At 41.4% G+C, this 25,033-nt stretch overlaps 1 protein-coding gene across 5 annotated transcripts in view; it reads right to left on the bottom strand.

Moving 5' to 3' along the window:
• Window positions 1–25,033, bottom strand: part of SEMA3D (semaphorin 3D) — a 208,760-nt gene that overhangs the window by 92,281 nt on the left and 91,446 nt on the right. For 4 of the 5 annotated variants that reach the window (XM_090041869.1, XM_090041868.1, XM_090041870.1 and 1 more), the window contains exon 3: window positions 18,252–18,412. In XM_090041869.1, the coding sequence (XP_089897995.1) occupies window positions 18,252–18,412 (161 nt within the window). Of the gene's footprint in view, window positions 1–18,251; window positions 18,413–25,033 lie in introns of those variants that run through there. The other variant, XM_090041872.1, reaches the window with a different exon arrangement.

The following is a 25,033-nucleotide window of genomic DNA, read 5'->3' as shown; positions in this document are numbered from 1 at the left end:
ACCCTTTCTTCAGTTTAATCATTAACATTTTCCCCCCTGGTTTCATGACTCTCATGTATTTTCAGTGCTGTAAACTCCCTTTGGTTTTCAAAGATGCGATGGGCCAAAGTAATTTGAAGTTAGCCAAACATAATTTTTGGAATTACGTGAATTTGCCCCACTGGCTAACTATTTGGCAAAGCAATTAAGAAATATTAGCTGTTTCTGCCAATTTTAATATGAAAAGGTGTTTTGTTCTAACAGCTAAGTGTAGTTTGAGGGAAATAGTCAGAACAAAAGTACATTTGTCAGAAATTAATAGCACACCATTTAATAAATAGGACCAATAAGCTAGAAGTGTATTATAGCTAAGCAAATAGGTTTAGAAAATACAGTCTTCAGATACCTGAATGATGATTATAAAGAGGATGGAGACAGCTTTTTCTCTGTTCCTATAGAAGCAAGACTAGGAGCAATGGCTTCAAACTGTAGCAGAGGAAATTTAGGGTGGAGATTAGGAGGAACTCCTGAATAGGGCAGGCTGATCAAGCATTAGCTTAGTCTATCTAGAAAAGCTGTGGAATCTCCCTCTATGGAAATTTTTAAGAACAGATTGTATAGATACCTGGCTGGGATGATTTAGTCAGGGATGATCCTGCTTTGAAGAAGGAGCTGGACTAGATGAACTCATGAAGGCCCTTCCAAGCATATTTTCCTATGATCCTATGTAATGCCACAGGTAGAGTAGCTCTAATAGGGTATTAGTACTAGCATTAGGGTAGCTTTGAAGATTGCCAAAGCAGTCTTACCACAGACTAGGATCTGGTTCCAGGAAACTCATTAAATTCCTGAACCACTCCAAACTACAACATCTGCAAAACCTGGGTGAAAGAAACCTTTCTGGGTGTATTTCAGCCATTTTTTGTTTTACTTTCAGACTGAAATGGACTATATTGGCCTTTTACAAGCAGGTTATCATAGAAATACAGACAACTACAATTGAAGGGTTATTAAGAGATCATGTCCTCCAACAAAATTCCTGTTCTTAAACTGGTATTTATCTAACCTGCTCTTAAATATTGCCAGTGATTCAGATTCTGCAATCTCCCTAGGTAATTTGGTCCAGTCTTAATAATCCTTATAATTAGAAGGGAGGAACTGAATATTTTAGAAACTTCTAACCTAAATCTCTTGTTATACTTTAGGCCCCTTCTTGTATCTACCGTGGACAAAAATAGTCTTAACTTTGCTGCTTCTCCTTGCAGTGCCCTTTTGCTTATTTGAAGACTACTGTCATGTCTCCTTTCATTCTTCACTTCTCTAAATTAAACCAATCTAATTATTTCAAAAATTTCTCATAGGTCATGTTTTCTAGACCTCTGCCTATTGCTCTTCACTGGAATATTTCCAACATGTCCATATCTTTCTTGGAATGAGGTGCTGTGAGTTGAAAAACGTACTCTAAATGACCCCTTAGCAGTGCTGACTAGAGTGGAAGAATTTCATGTGTCTTGAATACAAGATTTCTGTATATATACCAGTAGGATTTCTGAAATAGTATAAAGTCATTGTCTCCTGTTCAGTCGTGATCTACTGTAACATGTAGGCCCTTCCTCAAAGAACTGCTGCCTAGTCAGTTGTTACCCAATATGAACTTGTGCAGCTGATTATTCCTCCGTAAGTGTAAACCTCGCACTTGTTCTTGTTGAATTACATGTGATTTATTTCAGATAATTTCTCCAATATGGTTGTATATGAGACACTTTCCTGTACAGTATACTAATCTATTGTGCAGTAAAGTGACATCATCTACACGTGTGGCATTTACTACGCAGTCAATTAGTATACTCCGCAGTTAGCTAGTACCTGTAAATTTGGTCCTGGTCAGCCACACCAGCAGGGGGCCACAGGGGACAAGGAACTTCTCTGTCTCCAGTCTTGGCGCTGTTCATCTCATAGCTAATCCCAGGAACTGAAAACCAATCAGTGCTGTCATGGGGTGACTCTATGACCCTTGCCATCCTCGGGATGCATGGCTCCTGGCTCCCCAGAGGAGCTGGGAGCCATGCAGTGCCAGGGTTGGGGCCCTGTCTGCTTTCCCACTCAGCCAAGGGCTTGCTGGCAGCTGTCCCACTTGTGGAACAGCTGCTGGCAAGCCTATTTCCAGGCTGGTCCCTAGCCAGCACAGGGCTGGCTGGGGAAACGCTGCCCAGCAGGAGGCTCACTGGCAGCTGCCCCACAAGTGGGAGAGCTCCATGTGAGCCCCCTCCTGGGGAAGCAGGGAACCCTGCAGGGCATGGGGTTCACTGGCAGTTGTGTGTTCCAATGTGCACGGGGCCAGGAGAGCTCTGCCAGCTGCAGTGGCAGATGTTTCCTGGCCCCATGGACAACAGGACCCCTCTGAAGTGCATGGGGCCAGGAGACAACTGCTGTTGCAGCCAGCAGACCTCTCCTGGCTCTATGTATATCAGGACAGTCCCCCATGTTCCCTGCCAGCCCCCAGCCTAGCTTTACCTGGAGGGGGAAGAGCAGGGCAGAAGCAGCCCTGCACTAGGCTGCTCCCACTGGGAGCAGATTTGCTCCCAAAAGGTTGCACGTGTAGATGCACGTGACATACTGGACTACCGTGGAAGGTAGTGAGGTTAAAAGGAAGGGAGGCTGCTTTTGGGAGGATGCTGTTGAAGAAAGACAGAAGAAGAGTTGTGTAATAAATCTAAGGCCATGGTTCTTCAAAGATAAGAGACCTATTTGGGTGGATCCCAATGCTTATGCAGATCTCTTTTGCAGGACTGAAAACGGAGGTACATCATAAGTGTTCATTGCCTTGCTGACTGAGGAAAATGCCACAATCAGTTATGACTATTGAAGAGTCTGTTGGTTTAGTTTTGAAGATTTTACAGCCCCAGAGTTTAGCATTATAAATCAGTCACTGGAAGGTATAATTAAGTACTGAAACCACTTACAATTATGTACAGAGGATTTAATAGAATGTTTGTTTAATTTACATGAGAGAAATCAGAAGTTCCCAGAAAATGTTGTTTCTCAAATGTATCAGATCAACAAAACTACACAATAAATTAAAGAGTAATATCACAAGCCAAAGTACAGAACTATATTTTAGCTTAGCAATCAATATACATAATTATACCTGCAGACATTGGCACACATAAGTAACTTCATTCATAAGTTATCCGACTGATTTCTCATGAGTATAGGCTAATTTGCATGCATAATTGTTTCCCAGACAACAGCAATGGACTTAGTCTGGATGCTTCTCTTGGAAATACGTTTTAGTCACTGATAAGTTATTGGGCTCAGTCTCATGCAAACTAGACAGTCTAACAATTCTGTCTGGCCTTCAAATGCACAAATCTGTAGATGGTTGGCAGAGTCACTCTCTCTGATCTGCAAGACAAATTTCAGCTGAGATGTTTAATGCCAAATAATCGTTTTCAAATTTCTCAGCATTTTGCACTGGAATTCTGAAACGTGAGGGTCATAAATGTTGAGAGTGAACATGGACAAATGTTAAAATATGTTATATGGATATATTACTGTTACTACATATCATTTTCAAGTCTAAATGCATTAGGTTGAATTTAGAATACATAAGGTTGACTTTCATTTCATTAATCCATAGGGTTGGCTTTCATTCTACAAATCCCACCTATTAAATATTTATAATGTTACACATTTCACAGAGATCATCTATACTACAAGTATCTGTGACTTTTCAGGTTACGTAAGTGAAGAAAGAATTAAATTCATGTCTATCTACTTTAAAGAGGTTTCCCCCTCTCTCTCCTTTTAATTTTGTGTTTATTTTCTTGCAATGTATCTATGTTGAAGATTAAAAGGTCAGTGCTGCTATTACTGTCTCCTGATTGTATCTTGTGTTATTCTGATCAAAATGTAATATATCATTATTTTTAATTAGTTCTACAAAAATACTCTTTATCAACATTTAGGAATACCAACATTTAGGAACCTGATATAGTCTCACCTCAATAGCATGCAATGCTTCAGAATAAGTTTTGAAGGAAAAGTAATTAAACTGTCATTGAGGTGAATCTAAAAAGGGACAAAATGCTGTATGGGCTTACTAAAGGTAGATCGTGCCAGACCAACCCAATAACAATTAAAAACATATAATAAATGCAAGTTAATGTGATAAAAAAATTAGACCTACTGCTGTAGTGATTTAGAAGACCTAGGTATTTATTATTACTTGCTTCCACTGTACCTATTAAAATAAACAGCACTGACTAAAGCCTTTCAGTACTACTACAGTAAATATAATTACATAATAATAAATCAAGGAGCCATTCACCATACCAAAATTTTGAAAGAACAGGCCCATTACGTTCAATAGCAAGTTGTATTTGGGTTTTTTTAAGTAAACCTATCAAAATCCAAGGTGGTGCCATAAAAGTGAAAAACGGATCATGATCCAGTAATAAAGAGAAGAAAAAATGTGATCCATGTAACTATGGTCTCACCTCATTAGCATGCAATGCTTCAGAACACATTTTGAAGGAAAAGTAATTAAAGAGGCATGGAGGTAAATGTAAAAAGGGATAAAATGTTGTATAGGCTTACCAAAGGTAGATCATGCCAGACCAACCTAATAGCTTTTTTTGATAAGATACTCTACTCAAGAAAATTGCCTCACCTTCCTGCACCGCATTCCAGGGACTTCCTATGAAGGTCTGGTACTACTTAATACATTCATTTATCACTTGGCTGGTGGAATGAAGCGTGCACATTAAATTTGTAGAAGATTCTAACAAGTAAGAGGTTGCAAGCATTGTGAAGGACAAAATGAACTTCATACAGGGTGGCTCTACACATGCTATTAATGCAACTTAGGAATTTCTTGATAAAGCAAAGCTGCCCACATTGAGATCTTAGAATGTGTCAACATTCTGGGCATCCCTTCTCTTCTTAGCCAGAGTCAGCTCCAACGGCTTGGTCATGTGTGGGGAATTGCTGATGGGCATGTACCTAAGGAGCTGTCTTATGGCAAACTCTCTACAGGAACAAGGTCACATGGGCATCCTTATTTCTTGGAAGAAGATTGTTGAGGATAAAAGTATTTGAAAATAGTCTAATAAGCATAGAACAAAGGCTTTGGAAGAAAGAAGAGCCCAACTTGCGGAGGGAAGAAAAACTTCATGAAAGACCCCTCACCACATTCAGAATGGTTTGATATGAACTTCAGATGTGATAAGAATGGAAGAGACTGTTGCTCCAGAATTGGGCTCTACAGCCACACTCGTAGATGGTTCCATGAGCTGAGGTCTCTCTCGGAGCAATCCTACTATCTGTTGCCTTGCAAGACAGACAGATGCCTCCTACTACTACTGATTTTCTAGACAGAGGAAATTATCTTTAGTAAAGCATTTAATAGGTTGCCACATGAGATACTGTGCATATAGAAGATGAGTACTATAACTGTAAGGTGATTAAAGGAATTGGCTAAAGAGATTGTGAAAATCAGTTGTTCTCAGTGATTTATTTAGCCTAGCAAAACAAAGAGTGAGGGGATATAGGATTGTTGCCTATGAATACACCACAAGGGAAAACACAAGAGAGAGAAAAAGCATTAGCTAAATGAAAGGACAATGTTGGCACAAGAATAAAAGCGCATACTACTTCCCATGAATAAATTTAGATTGGACCTTAGAAGATTTATAACTAGCAGAGCAGTGAGATTCTGGAACAGCCTTCTACTAAAAGTAGGATGGGTAAAAAACTTGGTGATTTTAGCACCTTAAGAGAGCTTTACAAATATCAGCATCAACCAACCAGGTCACAGCACAACACACTGGGTCAAATTCCATCCTGTTAAGAGGACAACTTTTTTCCTAATTAAGGGTAAAAGTGGTGTGTAGGCTGGGGCTGGCCTTCTTTGGAGGCCTATTAGTGATGGGGAGAGTAAGTTTTACCTAGCAACACCCAAGAAAAACTTTGGTATGCCTTGACAAAACATGGAGGCTGACTGCCCAACCAGATCAAGCATTTAGTTTTTCATTTTTATGACACACAAAATATACTTTGTAAGAACCAGTAACCCAAAACATCCCCATGGACATCACCAGGAGCTCAGTATCTGAATCCAGGGAAAATCCCAACTTGGTCAATTTGGCTGACACATTACAGACATGGATTTCTGCTGCCTCCTTAAAATGCAAAAAATTCAAGGTAGACGTGTACACAACATACTTAAGTGAATAAACCTATTCACAGGAATAAGAATTGCTGATATGCCCTCCACTATGCTCATCAGAAATCCCTTGCACTTGAGGAGGATCATATTCCATGACTGCTATATCTTTGGGTCCAAAGATGGCTGACAAAGCCAATCTGGGATTGACAGACTCTGTTGCAATGCGGGCATGTGTTTCCACGTGGGGTGTGCGGCACTAGATTCTTGATTTCGTCTGCAACATGCTGTTTCTGCTGCTCCTGCTTTTCCATCTCTTGTTGTTGTTGCTATTGTGAGGTTTCAAGGTCCTGAAAGCCCTACAGCAGACTCTTCCCCATTTGAGGCAGTCCTGGGCAACAGTCTCCCATAAGTTGATGTTACATTTTTTCAAGTTGGCCTTGAGGACATCCTTGAAGTACTTTGTCCTCCTCTTGAGCATATGCCTCAATTGAACTGGGAGAATAAAACATGCTTCAGGAGTCTGGAGTCAGACATCTGGATGATGTAGCTGGCCCAGCGAAGTTGATGTCAAATGATCATTGCCTTAATGCTCATGGTTTTTGTTTGCAAGAGGATGTTAATGTTGACACATTTATTTTTCCACTGGATTCAAAGGATCTTCTGCAGCATGCGTTGATGAGATTTGATTTGAGGTATCTCCTATGTTGTCCACGTCTCAGCTCTGTACAGTAAGATGGGGACCATAACTTGATAAACCATGAGACTCATTTTAGATCTGACATTGCGATCTTCAAACACACATTTTCTCCAAAGTCTAAAGGTTGCCTGCGTTTGAGGTGATGTTGGATTTATTTGCCAATGTCAACCTTTTGTGAGAGATGGCTTCCAAGGTATGGGAAATACTCATCATTCTCCAGAGTCCACTGTATGTCTGAATTACCAGAGCTGAGGACTTCTCATTAAGAGCTTGTTAATGGAGGACTTTAGTCTCCTGAATGTTAAGCATCAGTCCCATTTTTTGGTTTGCCTCAGTAAAGATGTTGACGATTACATGAAGGTCTGCTTCCAAACAAGCACACACTACAGCATCATCAGCATACTGAAGTTTGATGATTGAGGTTGAAATGGTCTTAGTTTTGGCTCAGAGTCAGCTAAGATTAAACAGCTTACCATCTATTCAGAAGTTTAGGTTCACTCTGACTAGAAGCTTGTTGGTGGTCAGATGTAGCATCACAGCAAGAAATATTGAAAAGAATGTTGGAGTGATGATGATGTGGCCTTGTTTAACTCCCATCTTAACCTCAAAAAGATCTGTTATAGATCTCTTACTGAGGACCACTGTTCACATACTGGTCTGGGGCAGGCAAAGAATGGTGACAAATTTTGGTGGGCATCCACACTTCAGAAGGATCTTCCATAGTGTTTTTTGGTTGACATGAGGTCAAAGAAGGCCATGTAGAGAGGTAGAGAGGCTTATGTAGTTCCCAGAATTTTTCCTGAAGCTGGCAAGCAGTGAAGATCATGTCAGTTTTGCCTATTTATGCCTTACACCCACAGTGATATTCAGGGAGGAGTTGTGGAAAGACATGGTTCAGGAGGGTTCTTCTAATGATCTTTCTTTTGATGATTCCTCTGTAATTTCCAATTGGATCTGTTCACTTTCTTAAGGATTGTCATGATCACGGCATCCCTGAGGTCATCTGTGGACTCGATCAACTCCAGATGATGCTTTGTCATTCTTCATCTGCTTAATGGCTTTCTTCATTTTGCCAAGGCTTAGAGGGATTTGGAGACTGTCTCTAACTGTATGTTGAGGGATAGAGTTGAAAGCACTTCTGTCAATAACAGCATCTTAAATAAGAATGTCTTCAAAATGCTCCATCTGATAAACATTGATGGCTCTCCTTTCCCTGATCAGGTCTCTTCCATCCTTAGGTCTCAGGGGGACTGGCCCTGAGTGCTCAGACCATAGATAGCTTTGGTGGCACTAAAAAAAACGTGCATATTATGGATGTCACTGAGATGCTGAATCCCCTTCCCCTTGTTTTCTCACCATATGAGTCCTCCTTTGGACCTCTGCTTTGGCTTATTGGTGATTCCGTTTCTTATGTTTGGAGTTGATGCCACTGTACCAAGCACAAAAGGCCTTGCATTTCTGGTCAATCAACTCTTGGATCTCCTGGTCATTCTCATCCAACCAGTCTTGTTCTTTCCTGGCAGAAAATCCAAGTTCTCTTCACAGACACTGATCACAGCAGACTTGAAGACACCAAAAGCACTGCCAACATTCTCCTATTGTTGTCAATTGGAATTTGCCAATTTTTTGTTGAGTCACTAATGAAAGAGGTCTTGTTTGATTGGGTCCTTGAGTCCTTTAACATTGATAACTTTGAGCCAATTTGCAAAGCTAGTAACTCACATGGATAAACATCATGACTCAAAAGAAATGTCTATATGATTAAATAGTTACAAGTCTGATAGAATAAAGGACACGGTGTACCCCTAAAACACTAGCATCAGGGCAGAATGTTTTTTTCCCAGATTTTTCAATGAAGTGTTAACATTAGCTAAGTAACCTCAGCCAAGGTCCCTTCAATGTTTTACCATGAATACGATAGGTATAATGCTAATTCTTCTTCTTTTGTAAAACACTTTTGAAGTCCAAGGTTGAATAATACAATATAAAAGAGAATAGCATGACAGAAAAATGAAACAGTATCAATAAAAGGTATGATGAAAATTCAAACATGTTTTCTGGAAAATTAAAATTGTAACAGTGTGGCATTTAACCCTGTTATTGAAGTCTATGGATTAAAAATTATTTTCCAGAGATGATTTCCTATTGGTGCTGGCATATTTGTTATTCTTGTATTTTAATCGGTGGCAGAGATGGTAAAAAAATTGCATGTAATTTCTTGTATTTTTTTTTCCAGAAGGTTGGAAAGAATTTGGAAATTGGAAAGAATTGCTCACCTTTCTAAAATTCTTCCTGAAAAAAGAATTATAGCTCATGGGAATGTTAGTGAGAGCCAGAATTAATGCTACATATGCATGCCAGTTGCTCTTCACATATACAAACACTGTTTTATGCATGTGTCCAGCATGGGAAATTCATTATTTTAGGAATCTGCATATAACGGTCACTAAATATGGCAATATCAAAATCGGGTTGTCCAAAGAAAACTTCCTGTTCTTTTAAATCCAAAGCTATTTACATCATTAGGAAACCAAGAAGGTTTAAAAAAAAAACACCGTATTTATACATTTCCCCATATTTCATGTTTTAAATACAGTATATTTGAGGTTTTAAATACTTACTCTATTTTCTTTTTACCAGTTTTACTGAAGCATTTAGATTTAACTGACCTACAAAAAACCTTAGGACACTAAAATGTTAGGTATTCTTATACTTTGATGCCCATTTGCTGAAGGTCTTCTATGCTTTCAACAGATATTTACACACCTGACATTGTTTCCTTCCCCTGAAATGTATATGTAGAGACAAGCTTTTGACTGGACTTTGCAAAGTCAAGTACTTTAATACTGCCTGAAAAATGAATATAAGGGAAATATTTCCCTACATGGAATCAAGTATAAAGGACGCTGATTCTTCTCCAAGTCAGTGCAGTTACAACACTACAAAACCAATTGAAGAGTAGCAAAGTAGCGCCTGGTATTTTAGTACCTCCCACATATTGTCCATATTCACACCCTCATCAGCCTTTGTAACTATACACTGGAAGTTACAGATATAACCAATCTTTACTTGGAAGATTACACTTACCAAACAAGATGTAACTTAAAACAGGGGAATGATTTGCCTGGTGGATGCTAAAGAGCAACCTCTCTTTGGAAGCTGGTGAGACCATTGCATTATACCTCTGAATCTTATGGGTTAGGGACAGACATTCAAAAAGCCTGAATCTGAACTGATTCAGTCTTTGCAGGTTAGCCTAGCCTGGTAGGCTGAACTGGTTTGTAACTGCATAGACATGCCCTCTGGACTGAAGAAATGCAGGCACATGCCTGCTATGGCTCAGGCTAGAATCCGGGGGGGCACTAGAGAAGACCTCACTTCCCTTCCACAGTGCTGAGATGAGGCGGGCATGACCAGGCCCCAGCAGGATGGTCTGATTAGGGAAGGATTTAAATCCTCACCCTAGCCTGCTCTGTCTCAGGCTTTTCTCCTGCTTAAGGGGTAGGAGTGTTACCAGAGCGCAGCCTAGCCTAGCACTCTGATGGGGAGGTGTACAGTGCGCACATCTGTTGATGATACTGAACTTTTCAATCTCTGTCTCTGCATCTGCAAACCTGGCATGGCTGCAGACCAGCAGGGAGCTGATAAAACCACAGTGTTATCAGCCCATCAGAAAAACAAAAGCCTCCCTCATTAGATCAAGCTCTTCTTAAACAGCTTTTTCCAAGGAAGGTCATTACCAGCTGACCTGTTGAGTAGCTCCCAAAAGCCCTAAGCTGACACTGTTCTGTCTGCCTGTCCCAGTGAAATTGGAGACACACACACACAGGCACCTCTCAGCATTAGTGACCTTATCACATGTCTAGGGTCCATGGGGCTGGGATCCATTTTGTGGGACACAGGAGTTCCTGCTTGAGGAGTGAGCAACAAGGGAAGCCAGACAGACCCTGCTATGCCTACAGTCTTTCATGAAACAATGGCTAGGGAGGAGAAGAGCAGGGCCAGCCTGTTCTGTGGAGTCCACAGCCCAGCCAAGCCCAGCCCAGCTGAGGGCTGCAAACCATCTAGGATGCTGGGGAACTCTGGTTTAACTTAAACCAGGAAGGGGTCTGAGACAGACATTGCATAAACCAGCTTGACCCAAATCAGTTAAGTCTGATACTACATTCAACTAGGTTTATCTTAAACCAGTCTCAGCCAGTTTGAAACTGATTCATAGATGCTAGGGCTGGCAGGGACCTCAATGGATCATTGAGTTTGACCCCCTGCCTGTGGCAGGAAAAAGGCTGGAGTCATGTGACCCCAGCCAGGTGCTTGTCCAGTCTCTTCTTGAGGACCCCCAAGGCAGAGGGAGAACACCATCTCCCTTGTAAGCGTGTTCCAGATTCTAGCAAACCTAACCATGAAGAAGAAGTTCTTTCTGATGTCCAACCTAAATCTACTGTCTATCAGCTTGTGGCAGTTGTTTCTGGTTATTCCAAGGGGTGCTCTGGTAAACAGGGCACCTCCTATTTCCTATTGCCCCCCCCCCCGGTGAATTTGTATACTGCCACAAGACCCCTTCTCAGCCTTCTCTTGTGGAGGCTGAAAAGGCCCAGGTCCCTCAGCCTCTCCTCATAGGAGCTTCCCTGCAGACCTCTAACCATATGAATGGCCCTCCTCTAGATCCTCTCAAGGTTGTCCACTTCCTTCTTGAATTGTGGCACCCAGAATTGGATGCAGTACTCCAGCTGCAGCCTGACTAGTGCCTCACAGAGGGAAAGCATCACTTCCCTGGACCCATTGATCATGCTACCTGCTAATGCATGACAAAGTGCAGTTAGCTCTGCTAATTACTTTGTCACACTGATGACTCATATTCATCTTGAAATTGACAACAACTCTGAAAGCTCTTTCTGCTGCTGTGCTGCTGAGAAGGTCATTCCCTGGCCTATACGTGTGCAGGTGATTCCCTCTCCCTAGGTGCAGCACCTTGCACTTGTCCTTGTTGAACTCCATCTTATTGTTCTCTTTCCAATTCTCTAACCTGTCCAGGTTTATCTGGATTTGGTTTCTTCCCATCAGTGTGTTTACTTCACCCCAGAGTTTGGGGTCATCTGTGCATTTGGACAGAGTGCTCTCCAGGCCCTCATCCAGGTCACTGATAAAGATATTGAACAGCACCAACCCACGGACCAAGCCTTGGGGGACCCCACTACCCACATCTTTCAAGGTTGATACCGACCCGTCCACCACCACTCTCTGGGTACAACCCTTAAGCCCATTTACCACTCACATGACTGTGTAATCATCTATGGCACAGCCCTTCAATTTGTTTATAAGAATAGGATGGGATACTGTATCAAAGGCCTTCTTAAGGTCCAAATAAATGACATCTACCTTGACTCCTGCATCTAAGCATTTAGTGGCCTGGTCATAGAAAGAAACAAAGTTCGTCAGACAGGATCAACCTACTATGAACCCATGCTGGCTGCCCTGCAGCATCATTGGGGGGTCCCTACAAACGCATTGGGGAGGGAGTGGTCAGGGGAATAGGGGACACTCTTCACCAGGGAGCCCCTCAGATTTACCAGAAATAATGGCCACAAACTGAAGGACAACAGATTTAGATTGGACATCAAGAAGAAATTCTTTATGGTAATGGTTGCCAAAATATGGAATGGGCTTCCAAGGGAGGTGGTACTTTCCCTTACCTTGGCAGTGTTCAAGAGGACATTAGACAAGCATCTGGTCAAGGTTACTTAACCCCAGCACTCTTTCATGCCTGGAGCAGGGGGTTGGACCCAATGATCTACCAGGTACCTTCCAACTCTAGAAATCTATGAAATTTATGGAATCATATTACCCACTGGACAAATATGATCCTTGATAATTTGTCAAGGGTTTTCCTAAGGAGAGAGGTGATACTAAGCAGTTTATAGCTACCCAGATCCTTCTTTCTCCCTGTCTTGAAAATAGGGACCACATTGGCCCTTTTCCAATCCTTTAGGACCTCACCAGAGCACCACGAGTTTGTGCACACTGAACTGGTTTATGTGCACTGAACTTCTTTTCTGTTAGAGGTTTAAACAAGTTTCTGATCACTTAAACCAGTTTATGTGTAATGTCTGTTCCTAGCCATGGAGGTCTCAACATGTCATGATTTCTACCTCAGATTTAATCATACATAAAACTGAAATAAAAAAAAAATGCTACAAAATGAGGTCCAATGATTTCCATTTTTCCTGCTTTTCATAGATCAGATGCTGATATAATGTAAACCAATATCAATTTTAAAAAGACTTCAGTGAACTTACTCTTGGCATGTATGTGAACATAATATTATCCTCATCTATTGCTTTTAGGAGAAAGCTACATATAAAAACTAGGGAAAACAATACCACATTTGACAAGATTCTCACCTCTTTTGCACGAATGCATATCTTTCCCTGCCATAACTTGAACAGAGCCCAAACTGAGCAGAATCTTTCAGACAGGAGGATACTATTTGTAATGACACCAAAAGCCAAAGTGTGACATCTGAATAGGGCGTTGGATGTTTGCACTGTAATTTATGGCAACAATGTTAAGGAAAAGAATGGTGCATTCTCTTCAACCTAAAATTCCACTGTCATTCTACTTAGATAAGACATTCTTTATGTATTATCCTGATCTGTTGCTTTTGTGTTGCTATGCAGGGTTTAAAGGTTGCTGTCTTTCACCATAGAGGTAGCTGAATTTGAACGACAGATGAAATCATTCCCCCATGCAAGGCATTGGGGTGGAAGGGAAATTCAATATATGTGGAACCAATGTCTCTAAGAGATGCAATCTTAACAATGAACCTGCTTCCCTTTTCTAAAGAACCACGATTCTTATTATGTATGTTGGGACTGGCAAGCTAACAAGCTAACCTACCTGTTGGGAAAGGTGAATCCATGCTTCAAATAATGCCCTGGTTCCAATTTTCTTTTTAGGCCCTTCTATATTAAAAAAGATTCATAAGAAAGCAAAGTGACCCAGGATAGTTTCACTGCCCCTCAGGATTTTGTCATAGCCTCTGTATCCAAAGTCCTTGAAATGTTTTCTTAGAAACTTTCTCAATTGTCTCTTCTGGTCTTTGGCACTGTGAAGCCTTCTATCCTTACTGATACAATGAACCCTGGCTCTGCCCAAGAGGTAGGAAAACTTTATACATGTTTCTGTAACACATGAGACTGGGCTTATGTATGTGGCCAGGACAAAACACAACCTTAGTGGGTATAAGGGCCCAAACAGGCACATCAGGCTGTGTGTATGCACCTCAACAGAACCAAAGCCTCATTATTCATCTAGCAAAACACCCATGGTGTACAAGCCCAGTTCAGTCCAGATTTAGACATAATTCCCCTGATTTAAATAAAAAAAAAGGTCTCAGAGACAACGGGCCATTATCATGTGCACACATGGTTGTTTGTGGGGGGGTTGTTTGTTGGTTTTTACTACCAACATGTGAGTTGAGGTCTTTCCAAAAATGGAAGGAGTCAAGTCAAAAGATTATCAATCCACATGATACCTTTAAAAATGCACCCGGTATTGACAAAAAATAACTTCAGATTAAAGGCACCCTAAACATCAAAAACGTGCGTCTTGGTGTCAGTGCACATCATGGCAGATCAAAACAGCTTGCTCCAAAGCAGCTAGATGGGATCTGATGTGTTTATCTCCTTGGCCCACATGTGGATGCTTCTTCTAGCACTGACAGCTCCTGAAGGTTGGCAGCATTTCAAGGGTTTGTAAGCCTTCGATAGCATTCCTATTTCTGCTGAGATGGGTGGGTCTCACCGCGGATTGCTCAGTGATAATCATGCTAGCGTGAAACCCTGCTTGTACTGCTGAGGGCTGTTGTTTGTAAGCACCACTTTAAGAAAAGCACAGAAATTCCTATGTTACCTTTTTAAAAAAATCTATAGGGCTGATCAAAATATATTTTTAATTTAAAAATATATAGATATATAGATTTAGATTTAAAATAATAGAACGGTTTATAGAAAGTGTTATAGAAAGCTAATAACAAATTATTAGCAATTCAGTAAATACAAGTACTGAAGTCATCATTTCAGCAGGAACTCTGGATATCACATCTCTATAGAGGCTCTTTTCCCACCTCTTCATGCTTGTAGGAAGCGTAGCCATGCCCTTAGTTCTGTGCAAAACCCTGCTGTTTTGTCACCCTCGTGCTATCTCAGTTATAACATGCAAGTCATTGTGTATGCTGTTTGTAGCTGGAACACTGGAGCAACCTGTTCTTTTAAGCTTTCTTCTGATCATTTTACTATCAGTCTCCGTGTTTTGCACAGAAAAGTATCGCAGGTTTCCTTGTGTGTCACAGTTTGCACTATTTGTCACATGTTTTGGTTCTTTGAATAAAAACCACTGGGATACATATTTGTCTGATCTTCTACAGGAAATCTCTATGGAGGGTGGCAAAAAAACCCTTAACATAGATTTGCATCAATTAAAATGAGGCAGAATATTCTGTCCCTGCTACAGAAAGACATTTACCATTCCTTATTACATTCTATACGTAACTACAATTCTTTGTATAAAATCTGAATAAAATGTTCCCACATGTTAATGGTTTTCATTCCTAGTAAATTTAGAGATTTTTCCCTCCAACATACAACAGAAATTATTGCTGGGGCAGGGGATTATACTCTGCATGTACTGCACTGAAAGCTGGGGAATTTCTTCAAGTAAGTCCCAGTTGTCATAGTAATGAATGCGAGTTTTCAAGCAACATCCACAATTATATAAACTAATTTGAGTAAAAGTTATAAGCATTGAAGGAACTGTAGACTCAACGTTAACCTGCCCCTCCCCCCAGGTGCTAAAATCATGATACCACAGGAAATAAAAGAATACAAGTTATAAATTATATATAAAAATAATACCCTGAATTTCCCAATACCTAAATGTTTCCCAGTATTTTGGTTTGTCACATTCAGATATATCCTATGCTGCAAGAAGGAAGTTGTTAAAAGATATTCTTAAAGGGAAAAAAGGATCCCTGCTTTTGAGGTTCCTTTAAATGCTCTTCCAGAAATGCTGTAATGTGTATGGCCAGACTCTACAGTAGTATTTGACAAGTGAATAGGTATCCAAAAGGGGATTCAGAGAGTGTATAAGGCAATACTCAGATCAAGCCATTTAGGGGTAACAGCACTGCTATAATAAAATTATCCCCCGAAACCGAATAAAAGGCTCAGCAGACAGCCCTGATCTACTCAATATATAATGCTCAGCACAGTTCATATTTATTTTTGTTTAAAAAGAATGAAAACCATGCATTAGTTACACAAACTTTCCTTCTGGTTTTCAAACCTCTTGCGCCCATCTCAGGACCCTGAAGCATAATATCCTTAAAGCATCCTTTCTTAAAGTCATTAGTAGCTGAATCATTTACCCAAAGAAATTTAATATTCTAATTTATTACTGCTATCCATAATGGCCACCTATAGTACAATATATTTTTTCAGATGACTCCTATTCCAAAGAGCACAAAGGACACACTTCAAATCCTTGTAGCTCCAACATGTGTGGTTTCCTCACACAGGGAAGGCCTGGAACTGAGCCGAGTGGCACAGAGCCAATCTAAACCATGGTCAGTCTAAACACAGCATAGACAAGCACTACTTTCTGACACTCACTTGCTACTGGAGAGTACCCTTTAGCACTGAAAACTTTTAAGTGAGTATGATATATATGAGTTCTCTCTTTCCCCTTATCATTGCATGTGTGTATATATATATCTATAATCGCAGACATAGTAATACGCATACGTGTGCACATGCGCGCGCCCACACACAGTTGTTAGAGTGCTTGTCACATCAGATTATCAATATTAGCATCCCGTTTGTCTGACGAAATTAGGTGCCTAGAACTAGACAGTTACATTGATGTATACCTCAACAATCATGATAATTGAGACAATGATAATTGTCTCCGTAATTTCAGCTGTATTCAGCTCTGTGTATAGAAACAAAATTCCCACTGAAGTTGGTGGGGGGGACACTTCCTGAAGTGCTCAGAACCTGAATTTTAAAGTAATTAGCATATGGAGCATTGCAGAAGTCAAAATCAAGAACTGGGTGTTTTTAAATATATATATATAATTGCCCTTTTTGTTTTGTTTTAATCAATTATATAGTTTAGCTAAAGAACAAACTTGAGCTGTAAGACTGAAGGTCTAATCCTGAAACATACTGAATAACTCAATTACCTTTAAAAAGAATGGGAGGGAGCCCAACTAGGCAGAAAAAAGCTGTCTTTGTTACAAGAAAAAATATTTTGGTTTTCTCCCTCTCTAGATGCTCCTGCCAGAAACTCAACCTGGGACCTGAAAATCTAGTTTAGGAATAACTATGTTAAAGATACCATTTTTATACTGTAGCTTTTCTGAATATGCTACTGTATTTCCAGATGAAAACTGACTGCTTGGAAAGTATACAAGGAAAGAAGCTTCCTGCAGTGTTTGTAAGCTGAATTTAAAGACACTAACTCTTTTTTTTTTTTTGCAATGAGCTCATAGTTTCCACTTACACATATGAAGCCAAAGTCTTTTCTGTTACACCTGTTAATTCCATTGACTTCAGGCAAACTGATCTGTATTCAGTGACACTAGTATATGACAGCAACATTTAACCATTTAAAAACTGCTGATTATAAAGAAATGTATGCAACACAACTAAGGATTTAATTTTACTAAATATCTGTCACAAACAAAATGCAGTTTTTGCAAGGGTTCTTGGCCAAGCAGCTGGTTTTTGTATGTAATGGCCAAAAGAGTTTGTCTAAGCATCAAAATATCATCCCCAAGAGAAATACTGACGTTTAAGAACTGCTTTCCATCTATAAGGTATGGTCTAAATGTAACAAGCCTAGTGCAGTTAAACTGAGACTTAACAAGACCTAATACATGTTTTACATAGGCAGTAATTCCAATTATTAACAGAATTGAGACTATTTAAAACAGCAAAGTAGCATATCAATCCTCTAAATTCTGCATGAAGACACACCCATGGGATCTCTATGAAGAAAACTAGCCACGGTTATCTTCATTAGATTAGGGCTGTCATGATAACAGAGGATATAAGAAACAAATATTCTGAGATATATCCTTGCCTTTGTGTTGATATTTTGGTTTCATGCAGTGCAGAACCCCTACAGGTATTTGACATATTACATTACTTTATTCCTATAAGAGGTCACATATACTGACAAACTCAGTTTATTAAAGAAAGCGATTGTAACAACAGGAGGTAAAATTATTAAGTCTTGTTACAACACGTGCACAATACTTTTGCCATGCAGCTAGTGAAGCAAAAAGGAGTAAGGGAGGGGCTGAAAACAAACTTATCAGATGAACTGTGTGGAAAACACACTGACCTTCTTTACATTTTTGTTTAAATCAACCAAGCTGAGCAGGAAGATGTGGTCTTTAGCTCCGATTAGCAGCCGACCCCTCTCCTCATCTAGCAGCAGGGTTCGAAAATCAAGCCCCTCCACTGAGCCCAGGAATGGGATGCAGCTGTTTGAGAGCAGCAAGTCTGTGGGAAAATGAAGAAAATCTTTATAATCAAAATGTTTACATATGACTCATCGGTGTCTTTTGTAAATATATGCACCCAGCATGGAGTTTGCCTGTGAGATAACTGCAACATATGCCACATCTTTCTGGAGCCATAAGATAGGTTTTGTTAAAATTTCAGCAACCTTTTCCTTTGCTTTAAATAGGGGGATATTTGTTTGCACCAAATGTTTGCATGACCGAAAACTTGTTAATAAATATAATCAAAAATATTAATGGAATCAAAACTTTTGGGAGGAATTGGAAATATGATGACAGAAAGCTGAAAGAAATTGCTACAATCTTTTTTCTTGTTGTAAGAAAATATGATCAAATAATGAATTATGTTTACATATGGATATCACAAATTTGGATATCAATTTAGTGAAGGATCAAGACCCATTGTGCTAGGTGCAATACAAATATTGGTGTATAAAATCCACAGGAAAATGATGCAGGAAGCAACAGGTGGATACACTGAACAAACAAGGACGGAGGATCTGTTAGGATGAGGTAACTGTAACCTTTAATAGGATTTAGTATAAAAGAAATCTCAGTTCACCATTTGGCTAACCAATACCAGGTGCCTGCCGATTTATAGGATAACAGGCTCAGATGTGCCTCATAGGATACATATACACAGCACTAAGGACCACCATGGAGGGATATATCAATGAGATAGCTCTGGACAAGCTAATTCTAGAATTGGAAACGTTATAGGTACATTTGCGCATTAAGCTAATTATCCCTCATAACAAGGAAGGTATATTAGTCTGGGCTAACTTAGGTAGGCTAACATAGCCACATTGCTTCCAGGGCCCAAACTAGTTGTCTGTATTGCACTAGATTGTGGCATATAGGAAATACCATAAAGCACAGCCCTGCAGTAGAAAGCAATCCAGAGGCATGCTCTCCCAGAACAAACATGAGGCAACATGCATACAATATGCCTCAGCTAAGCACAATACCTCCAGGGCTCCTGAGGAAGTTCAGTCAATATCCTCCCCTTGAAGTATCAGCAGGGTATGCTATTCCCAGTGTGGGATCACAGAAAATTAGTGTTGGAAGGGACCTCAGATGGTCGTCTAGTCTAACCCCCTGCTCAAAGCAGGGCCATCCTCAACTAGATCATCCTACCCAAAGCTTTGTCTAGCTGGGTCTTAAATACCTCCAAGGATTGATATTCCATCACCTCTCTGGGTAACTTATTTGTCCATCCACTTACCATGGGCAAGGCCCACCTGGCTAACTAGTAGCCCCATTTTACATGGGCTAATGGATGAATGCAACAACTAAATTCTTGGGACAACTAATGAAAAAAAACAGGATAGGAGTGCTGTGTGGGTCAAAGGGTCAATAAGTGAAAATAAGTGTGCCCGAGGGGGACACAGAACAGAGCTTCCTGGGCCACCCCCACCAGTACTCAAAGGCATCCAAGGAGCCAGTGGATGCTGCCCACTGGTTCTCTCCCTGGAAACATGCATGGACATGTGACAGGAAAGTGGCCCCGCAGTCTCTGGGCACCTTCCCAGCCAAAGCCTCCTTCCTGGTCAAGTACAAGGCCCACTTGGCCAGGGCTAGGAGTAGGTTGACCAGGAAGTCCCGGACTTGGTGGGGCGGGGGTGACCAAAAGCAAAAAGGTGGGGGGCGAAATTCAACCAGAATCTCAGGAGGAGGTTCTGGAGGTGGAGGGGTTGCAGCCTGGCACACTCCAGGGTTTCCCTCTGCCCATTCTCTGCATAACCTGTTCCAGTGTTTACTACCCTCCTAGTAAGAAAATCCTTCCTAATAACTAGTCTAAAATTCCCTTGCCACAATTTGAGACCATTGCTCCTTGTTCTATCATCTGCACCACTGAGCACAGTCTAGCTCCATCCTTTTTAGAACCACCCTCCCTGCCCCTCCCCCACTTTCAGGTAGCTGAAGACTTAAATCCCCTTGCAGTCCCTTCTTCTGTAGACTAAATAAGCCCAGTTCCCTCAGCCTGTCCTCATAAGTCATGTCCCCAGTTCCCTCACCATTTTTGTCACCCTCTACTGGATTCTCTCCAATTTGTCCACATCCTTTCTGTAGTGGGTGGCCCATGACCACACTCTACCAATGAAGCCCAGGATGTTGCCATGAAGGCTAGCAGCAAGTACACAATGTTCATTCATATTCAGCTAATTGTTCACTGTGACCCTCAGGTCCTTTTCTGCAGAGCTGCTTCCCAGCCAGTCAGTCCCCAGCCTGTACTGAGGCATGGGGTTGTTCTGTCCTAAGTACAGGACTTTGTACTTGTCCTTGTTGAACCTCATGATATTTTTTTTGGCACAGTCCTCTAATTTGTCTAGGTCACTCTGAATCCCAGCCCTACCCTGCAATGTATCTACTATTCCCCCCAGCTTGGTGTCATTTGCAAACTTGCTGATGGTGCACTCTATGCCATCTTCCAGGATGCTGATGAAGACTTTGAACAAGACTGGCCCCAGGATCAACTCTGGGGCCGTCCACTTAATACTGGCTGCCAACTAGATGTCAAGCCATTGCTTACTACCCTCTGAGCCCAATGATCTACCCAGTTCTCTGTCCACCTTACTGTCCATTTATCCAACCTGTACTTCCTGAGCTTGCTTGTGAGAATGCTGTGGGAGACAGTATCAAGAGCCATTCTAAAATCAAGGTACACCATATCCACCCCTCTCCTTGCATCTACAGGGCCAGTCATCTCATCATAGAAGCCAATCAGGTTGGCCAGGCATGACTTGCCCCTGGTGAATCCACATTAACTGTTCCTAATCATCCTTTTCTCCAAGTGCTTAAACATGGATTCCTTGAGGATCTGCTCCATGATTTTTCCAGGGACTGAGGTGAGGCTGACTGGTCTGTAGTTCCCTGGATCCTCCTTTTTCTCTTTCTTATATAGAGGCAGTATGTTTGCCCTTTTCCAATCATCTGGGACCTCTCCTGATCACCATGAGTTCTCAAAGATGATGGCCAGTTGCTCTGCAATCTCAACAGCCAACTCCCTTAGTACCCTTGGGTGCATCCCGTCTGACCCCATGGACTTGTGCATGTCCAGCTTTTCTAAATAATCCTTAACTTGTTCTTTCATCACTCTTGGCTGCCCACCTCCTCCCCAAACTGTGCTGTCCAGTACAGTAGTCTGGGAGCTGACTTTGCCTATGGAGACTGAGACAAAATACGCATTGAGCACTTCACCCTTTTCTGTATCCTCTGTCACAATGTTGCCTCCCACATTCAGTAAGGAACCCACACTTTCCCTGATCATCCTCTTGCTACCAACTTACTATACAACATACCAATATACAACAAACCCTTTTTGTTACCTTCATGTCCCTTTTTAGCTGTAACTTCAATTATGCTTTGACTTACTGACTTCATCCCTGCATGTCCAAGGAATGCCCTTATACATCTCCCTACTGACAGCCTGTCAGCAAGGTTGGTGAGGCTATAGCTATACCATTTTTGTGCTCACTCCATGCAATCTAATACTCATTTTTAAATTGACTACTGTATTGATCAGCCATGGGGAAATCCGCAACCTTGCCCAAAAATGATTTTTGGTCTAGGTCTCCTCTACAAGTGTTCACATTAAGGAAGCCAGCATATATCAAAACTGCACTCACCCCATTCATCCATCCATTTTCTGCCTGGCATGTCTCACCAATACCATCCTCCTCAACAACATGGATCCATTCTCAGATTCTGAAAGTGGACTTATTAAAGCAATTACTAAAGCTTTTATGAATTTATTATGATGTGAACAACATGCAGTCTGACTTCCCATTTACATGACAGACAGCCTTAAGGCCCATGAAGTTTGATGAAAAGGTGCTTTAACCTGTGCATAAATTATTCCACCACCAGGTGCTCTACACTAAGCCACACCCATCTGTTAAAAGAGACATGTAAATCCTTGAATATGTCTAACATGAAATTAAGCCTCTTTCCAAGTCCCACATTTTGATAATATAATACTATATCCTTTCTTTAGATAGGTGGACTTATTCCCATACATTTATGTAACCAAGATAATGTATTTATATACCTAGCGCATGACAAAAAAAGTTATTATTTTTCAAATAGGAACTCTTCAATGAGTAAAACATCCCATAGGGTCTCTTGCACAAATATAGAGAGACAGAGCCCATCCTACAGGGTAAGCAAAAAATAAAATGTCCTTACTGGGGAAAAAGCACAAAGGAAGAAAAGAATAAAGATGTTTTTACTAATCATAGTTACTCACGATACTCTTATTACAGTTGTAAATTGGCTTTGTGTCATCTGTACTTAGGAGGTTTGTGTGTTATTGTTTGGCTCAATGTTGAACTTTGATACAAACCAATCTGAAGACAAATGGTCTTGTATCTCAGCTCCTATTCCCCTAGGTGAAGTTTCTGTAGTATTATTTTGAAAAAGACTTGATTTAAACTGGAAACTAAATAAATTGGAGCAAGAACTGCCTTTACTTATATCTTTTACAGAGCTCAAAAATGTCATCAGCATGGAACAAATAAACAATATTTTAAAAGAAATGTCTGTTAACTTGGACCAAGATTACAAGAGGATAGTTTGGGATGAACACATTTTCAAGACAGAGAACTATAAACAACTGAGCACAGTCCAAACTGCTCTTTAAGATACAGTTGGCTGAAGTGTAGTCGCACCATTGCTGTAAAATGGTTATTAATCTCACCAGTAGTAGAGACAAGGCCCTGCAGCCTAAATTTCTCTACTACCTTAGTGTAGTACAGCTTTTGTGCTGAAGTTGAGGGACAGTTTTCCTTTCCAAGATTTATTTGTCCACCTCTCTTTTGTGGCAGCCAGTCACCAACACTTATTAAGAAGATGCTTTTCACATATCTGTTTTTCCATGAGGTATGGACATCTGTCTATTGGGAGGCAAAAGCTGTTCAAACTTTCATCATAACTCTTCTAAAAGTTATTTGTGGCAAATTGTGTGAATTACTGTAATGCCCCAATTCCAAGTTGGGGTTGGTGGCTACTATATTGGCTGCTACGGAAACATATAGGAATAGATTTTCTACTACTGAAAACAATGGAGCAGGAGGTTACGGCTAATTACAGAATGCTTTCTTTCACTATCTGATAATCCCTAAAGCACTGTATTCCAGATTAATGTTACTGAAATACATCAGGACCACCCAGGCTTCCACCATGGTTCTGGTCTGACTTTGCAGGGTCTGCAGCCTGTATATCCCTGCCCAGAACAGCCAGGTGGAAGAAAGCTTGTGGTGTGAGAGATGCCTCTTCGTGGACTGTCTCAGGACTTTGGTAAGAGAACTGCAGGGAGGGGTGGACTGGCTCAAAAGCATCCACAAGCATGAAGCCTTCATAAACTGAATTCACAAAATTACCTCCAGCTTCATAGAAGTTGCACATCCACAAAAAGCTTTAGAAGACACATGTGCTCCAGAAGGTAGAAGCCAACACCTTGTCACCTCTAGCAACAGATATCACTTCCCTTCTGAACCTGTGGCTATCCATATGGAGAACTGTTATGAAGCCCTGGCATTCATGTGAAAGAGCCCACTCCAGTGGCAGAAGATACCTCGATTTTAGCAAGGCTTTTGACACTGCGTGACAGTGCACCACTGGTGCCTGCAACTTTAAGGCTGAGAGCAAGCAATCGGCAGGTGTGGGACAGTCCTGATGAGGTGGCCATTCTAGATCCAGACTCACAGGGCTGAGCCAACAGTCAGCTGCAAGCAGCCAGGGAGCAACAACATCCAGCTGAGCTGCTGCTCATAACACCGTGAGGTAAGGGAGGACTATTGTGGATGGCAGGAAGTTCCTAGGGGCCAAAGCCCCAGAGAGAAGGCTATGGTCCTAAATAGAACAAGGCCCAGCCTGGGAAGGGGCTTATGGTTAGCAGGCCTACATAGGGACTAGGCAAGCTCTGGTTGTAGAAAAAGCAGGAGAGATGCCTGGGGCTCAGGTGAGATCAATTCAGAGGAGAGCCAGGTTACTAAGATCTCTGGGGCTCCAAGTAAACCAAGAGTGACGGTATAGTGGGGCCCAGGAGGGGACCCCTGTTGCCTAAGGAGGTCGGCTGCTGTGGTATTGGGACCAGAACACTTTGACTGGTCAATGCAAGAGGTCCAGGACCAGAAGGCTGAAGGGAAATGAAGCCCCATGAGAGGGGAAGGCCTGGGCTATGATGAGCCATCTGACACCCTGACTAGCCTGGAGGTGGGGCCAGAGTCTAAGGAGGCTCATGGTTCCCTCAATGAGGGGGACATCACTGTCTAGGGGTAGAATGCTCAGCAAGATAGCAGGCTGTAAAAATAACTCCTATCCCAGTAAGGGTCAGACCAAGGTAGGTAGGCCTTCATGATCCCAGGTAGAACTGAAAACTGCAACCTGCCAGGGATGGGGTGGTCTGGTGGAACTGGCCTTGGTGGGAGAGTCCCCCAGAAATGCCAGGCCAGTTACCTCCCAACTGAAAGGTGAGGAGGGGTGCCTTAAAATGCCACCCCCCACATCCTGGTGGGTTACTTACACACAGGGACAGGCACAGGGACCAGGCATGCCTTCAGACACCTGAGCCCTACAGGGGTGTAAGACCCTGGAGGCC

This window comes from Crocodylus siamensis, chromosome 4 (assembly GCF_052110815.1).
Source record: "Crocodylus siamensis isolate JL-2025a chromosome 4, ASM5211081v1, whole genome shotgun sequence".
Classification (NCBI taxonomy): Eukaryota; Metazoa; Chordata; order Crocodylia; family Crocodylidae; genus Crocodylus; species Crocodylus siamensis.
Note: the sequence above shows the minus strand (reverse complement) of the source record. Positions and strands in the feature narration are given on the sequence as shown.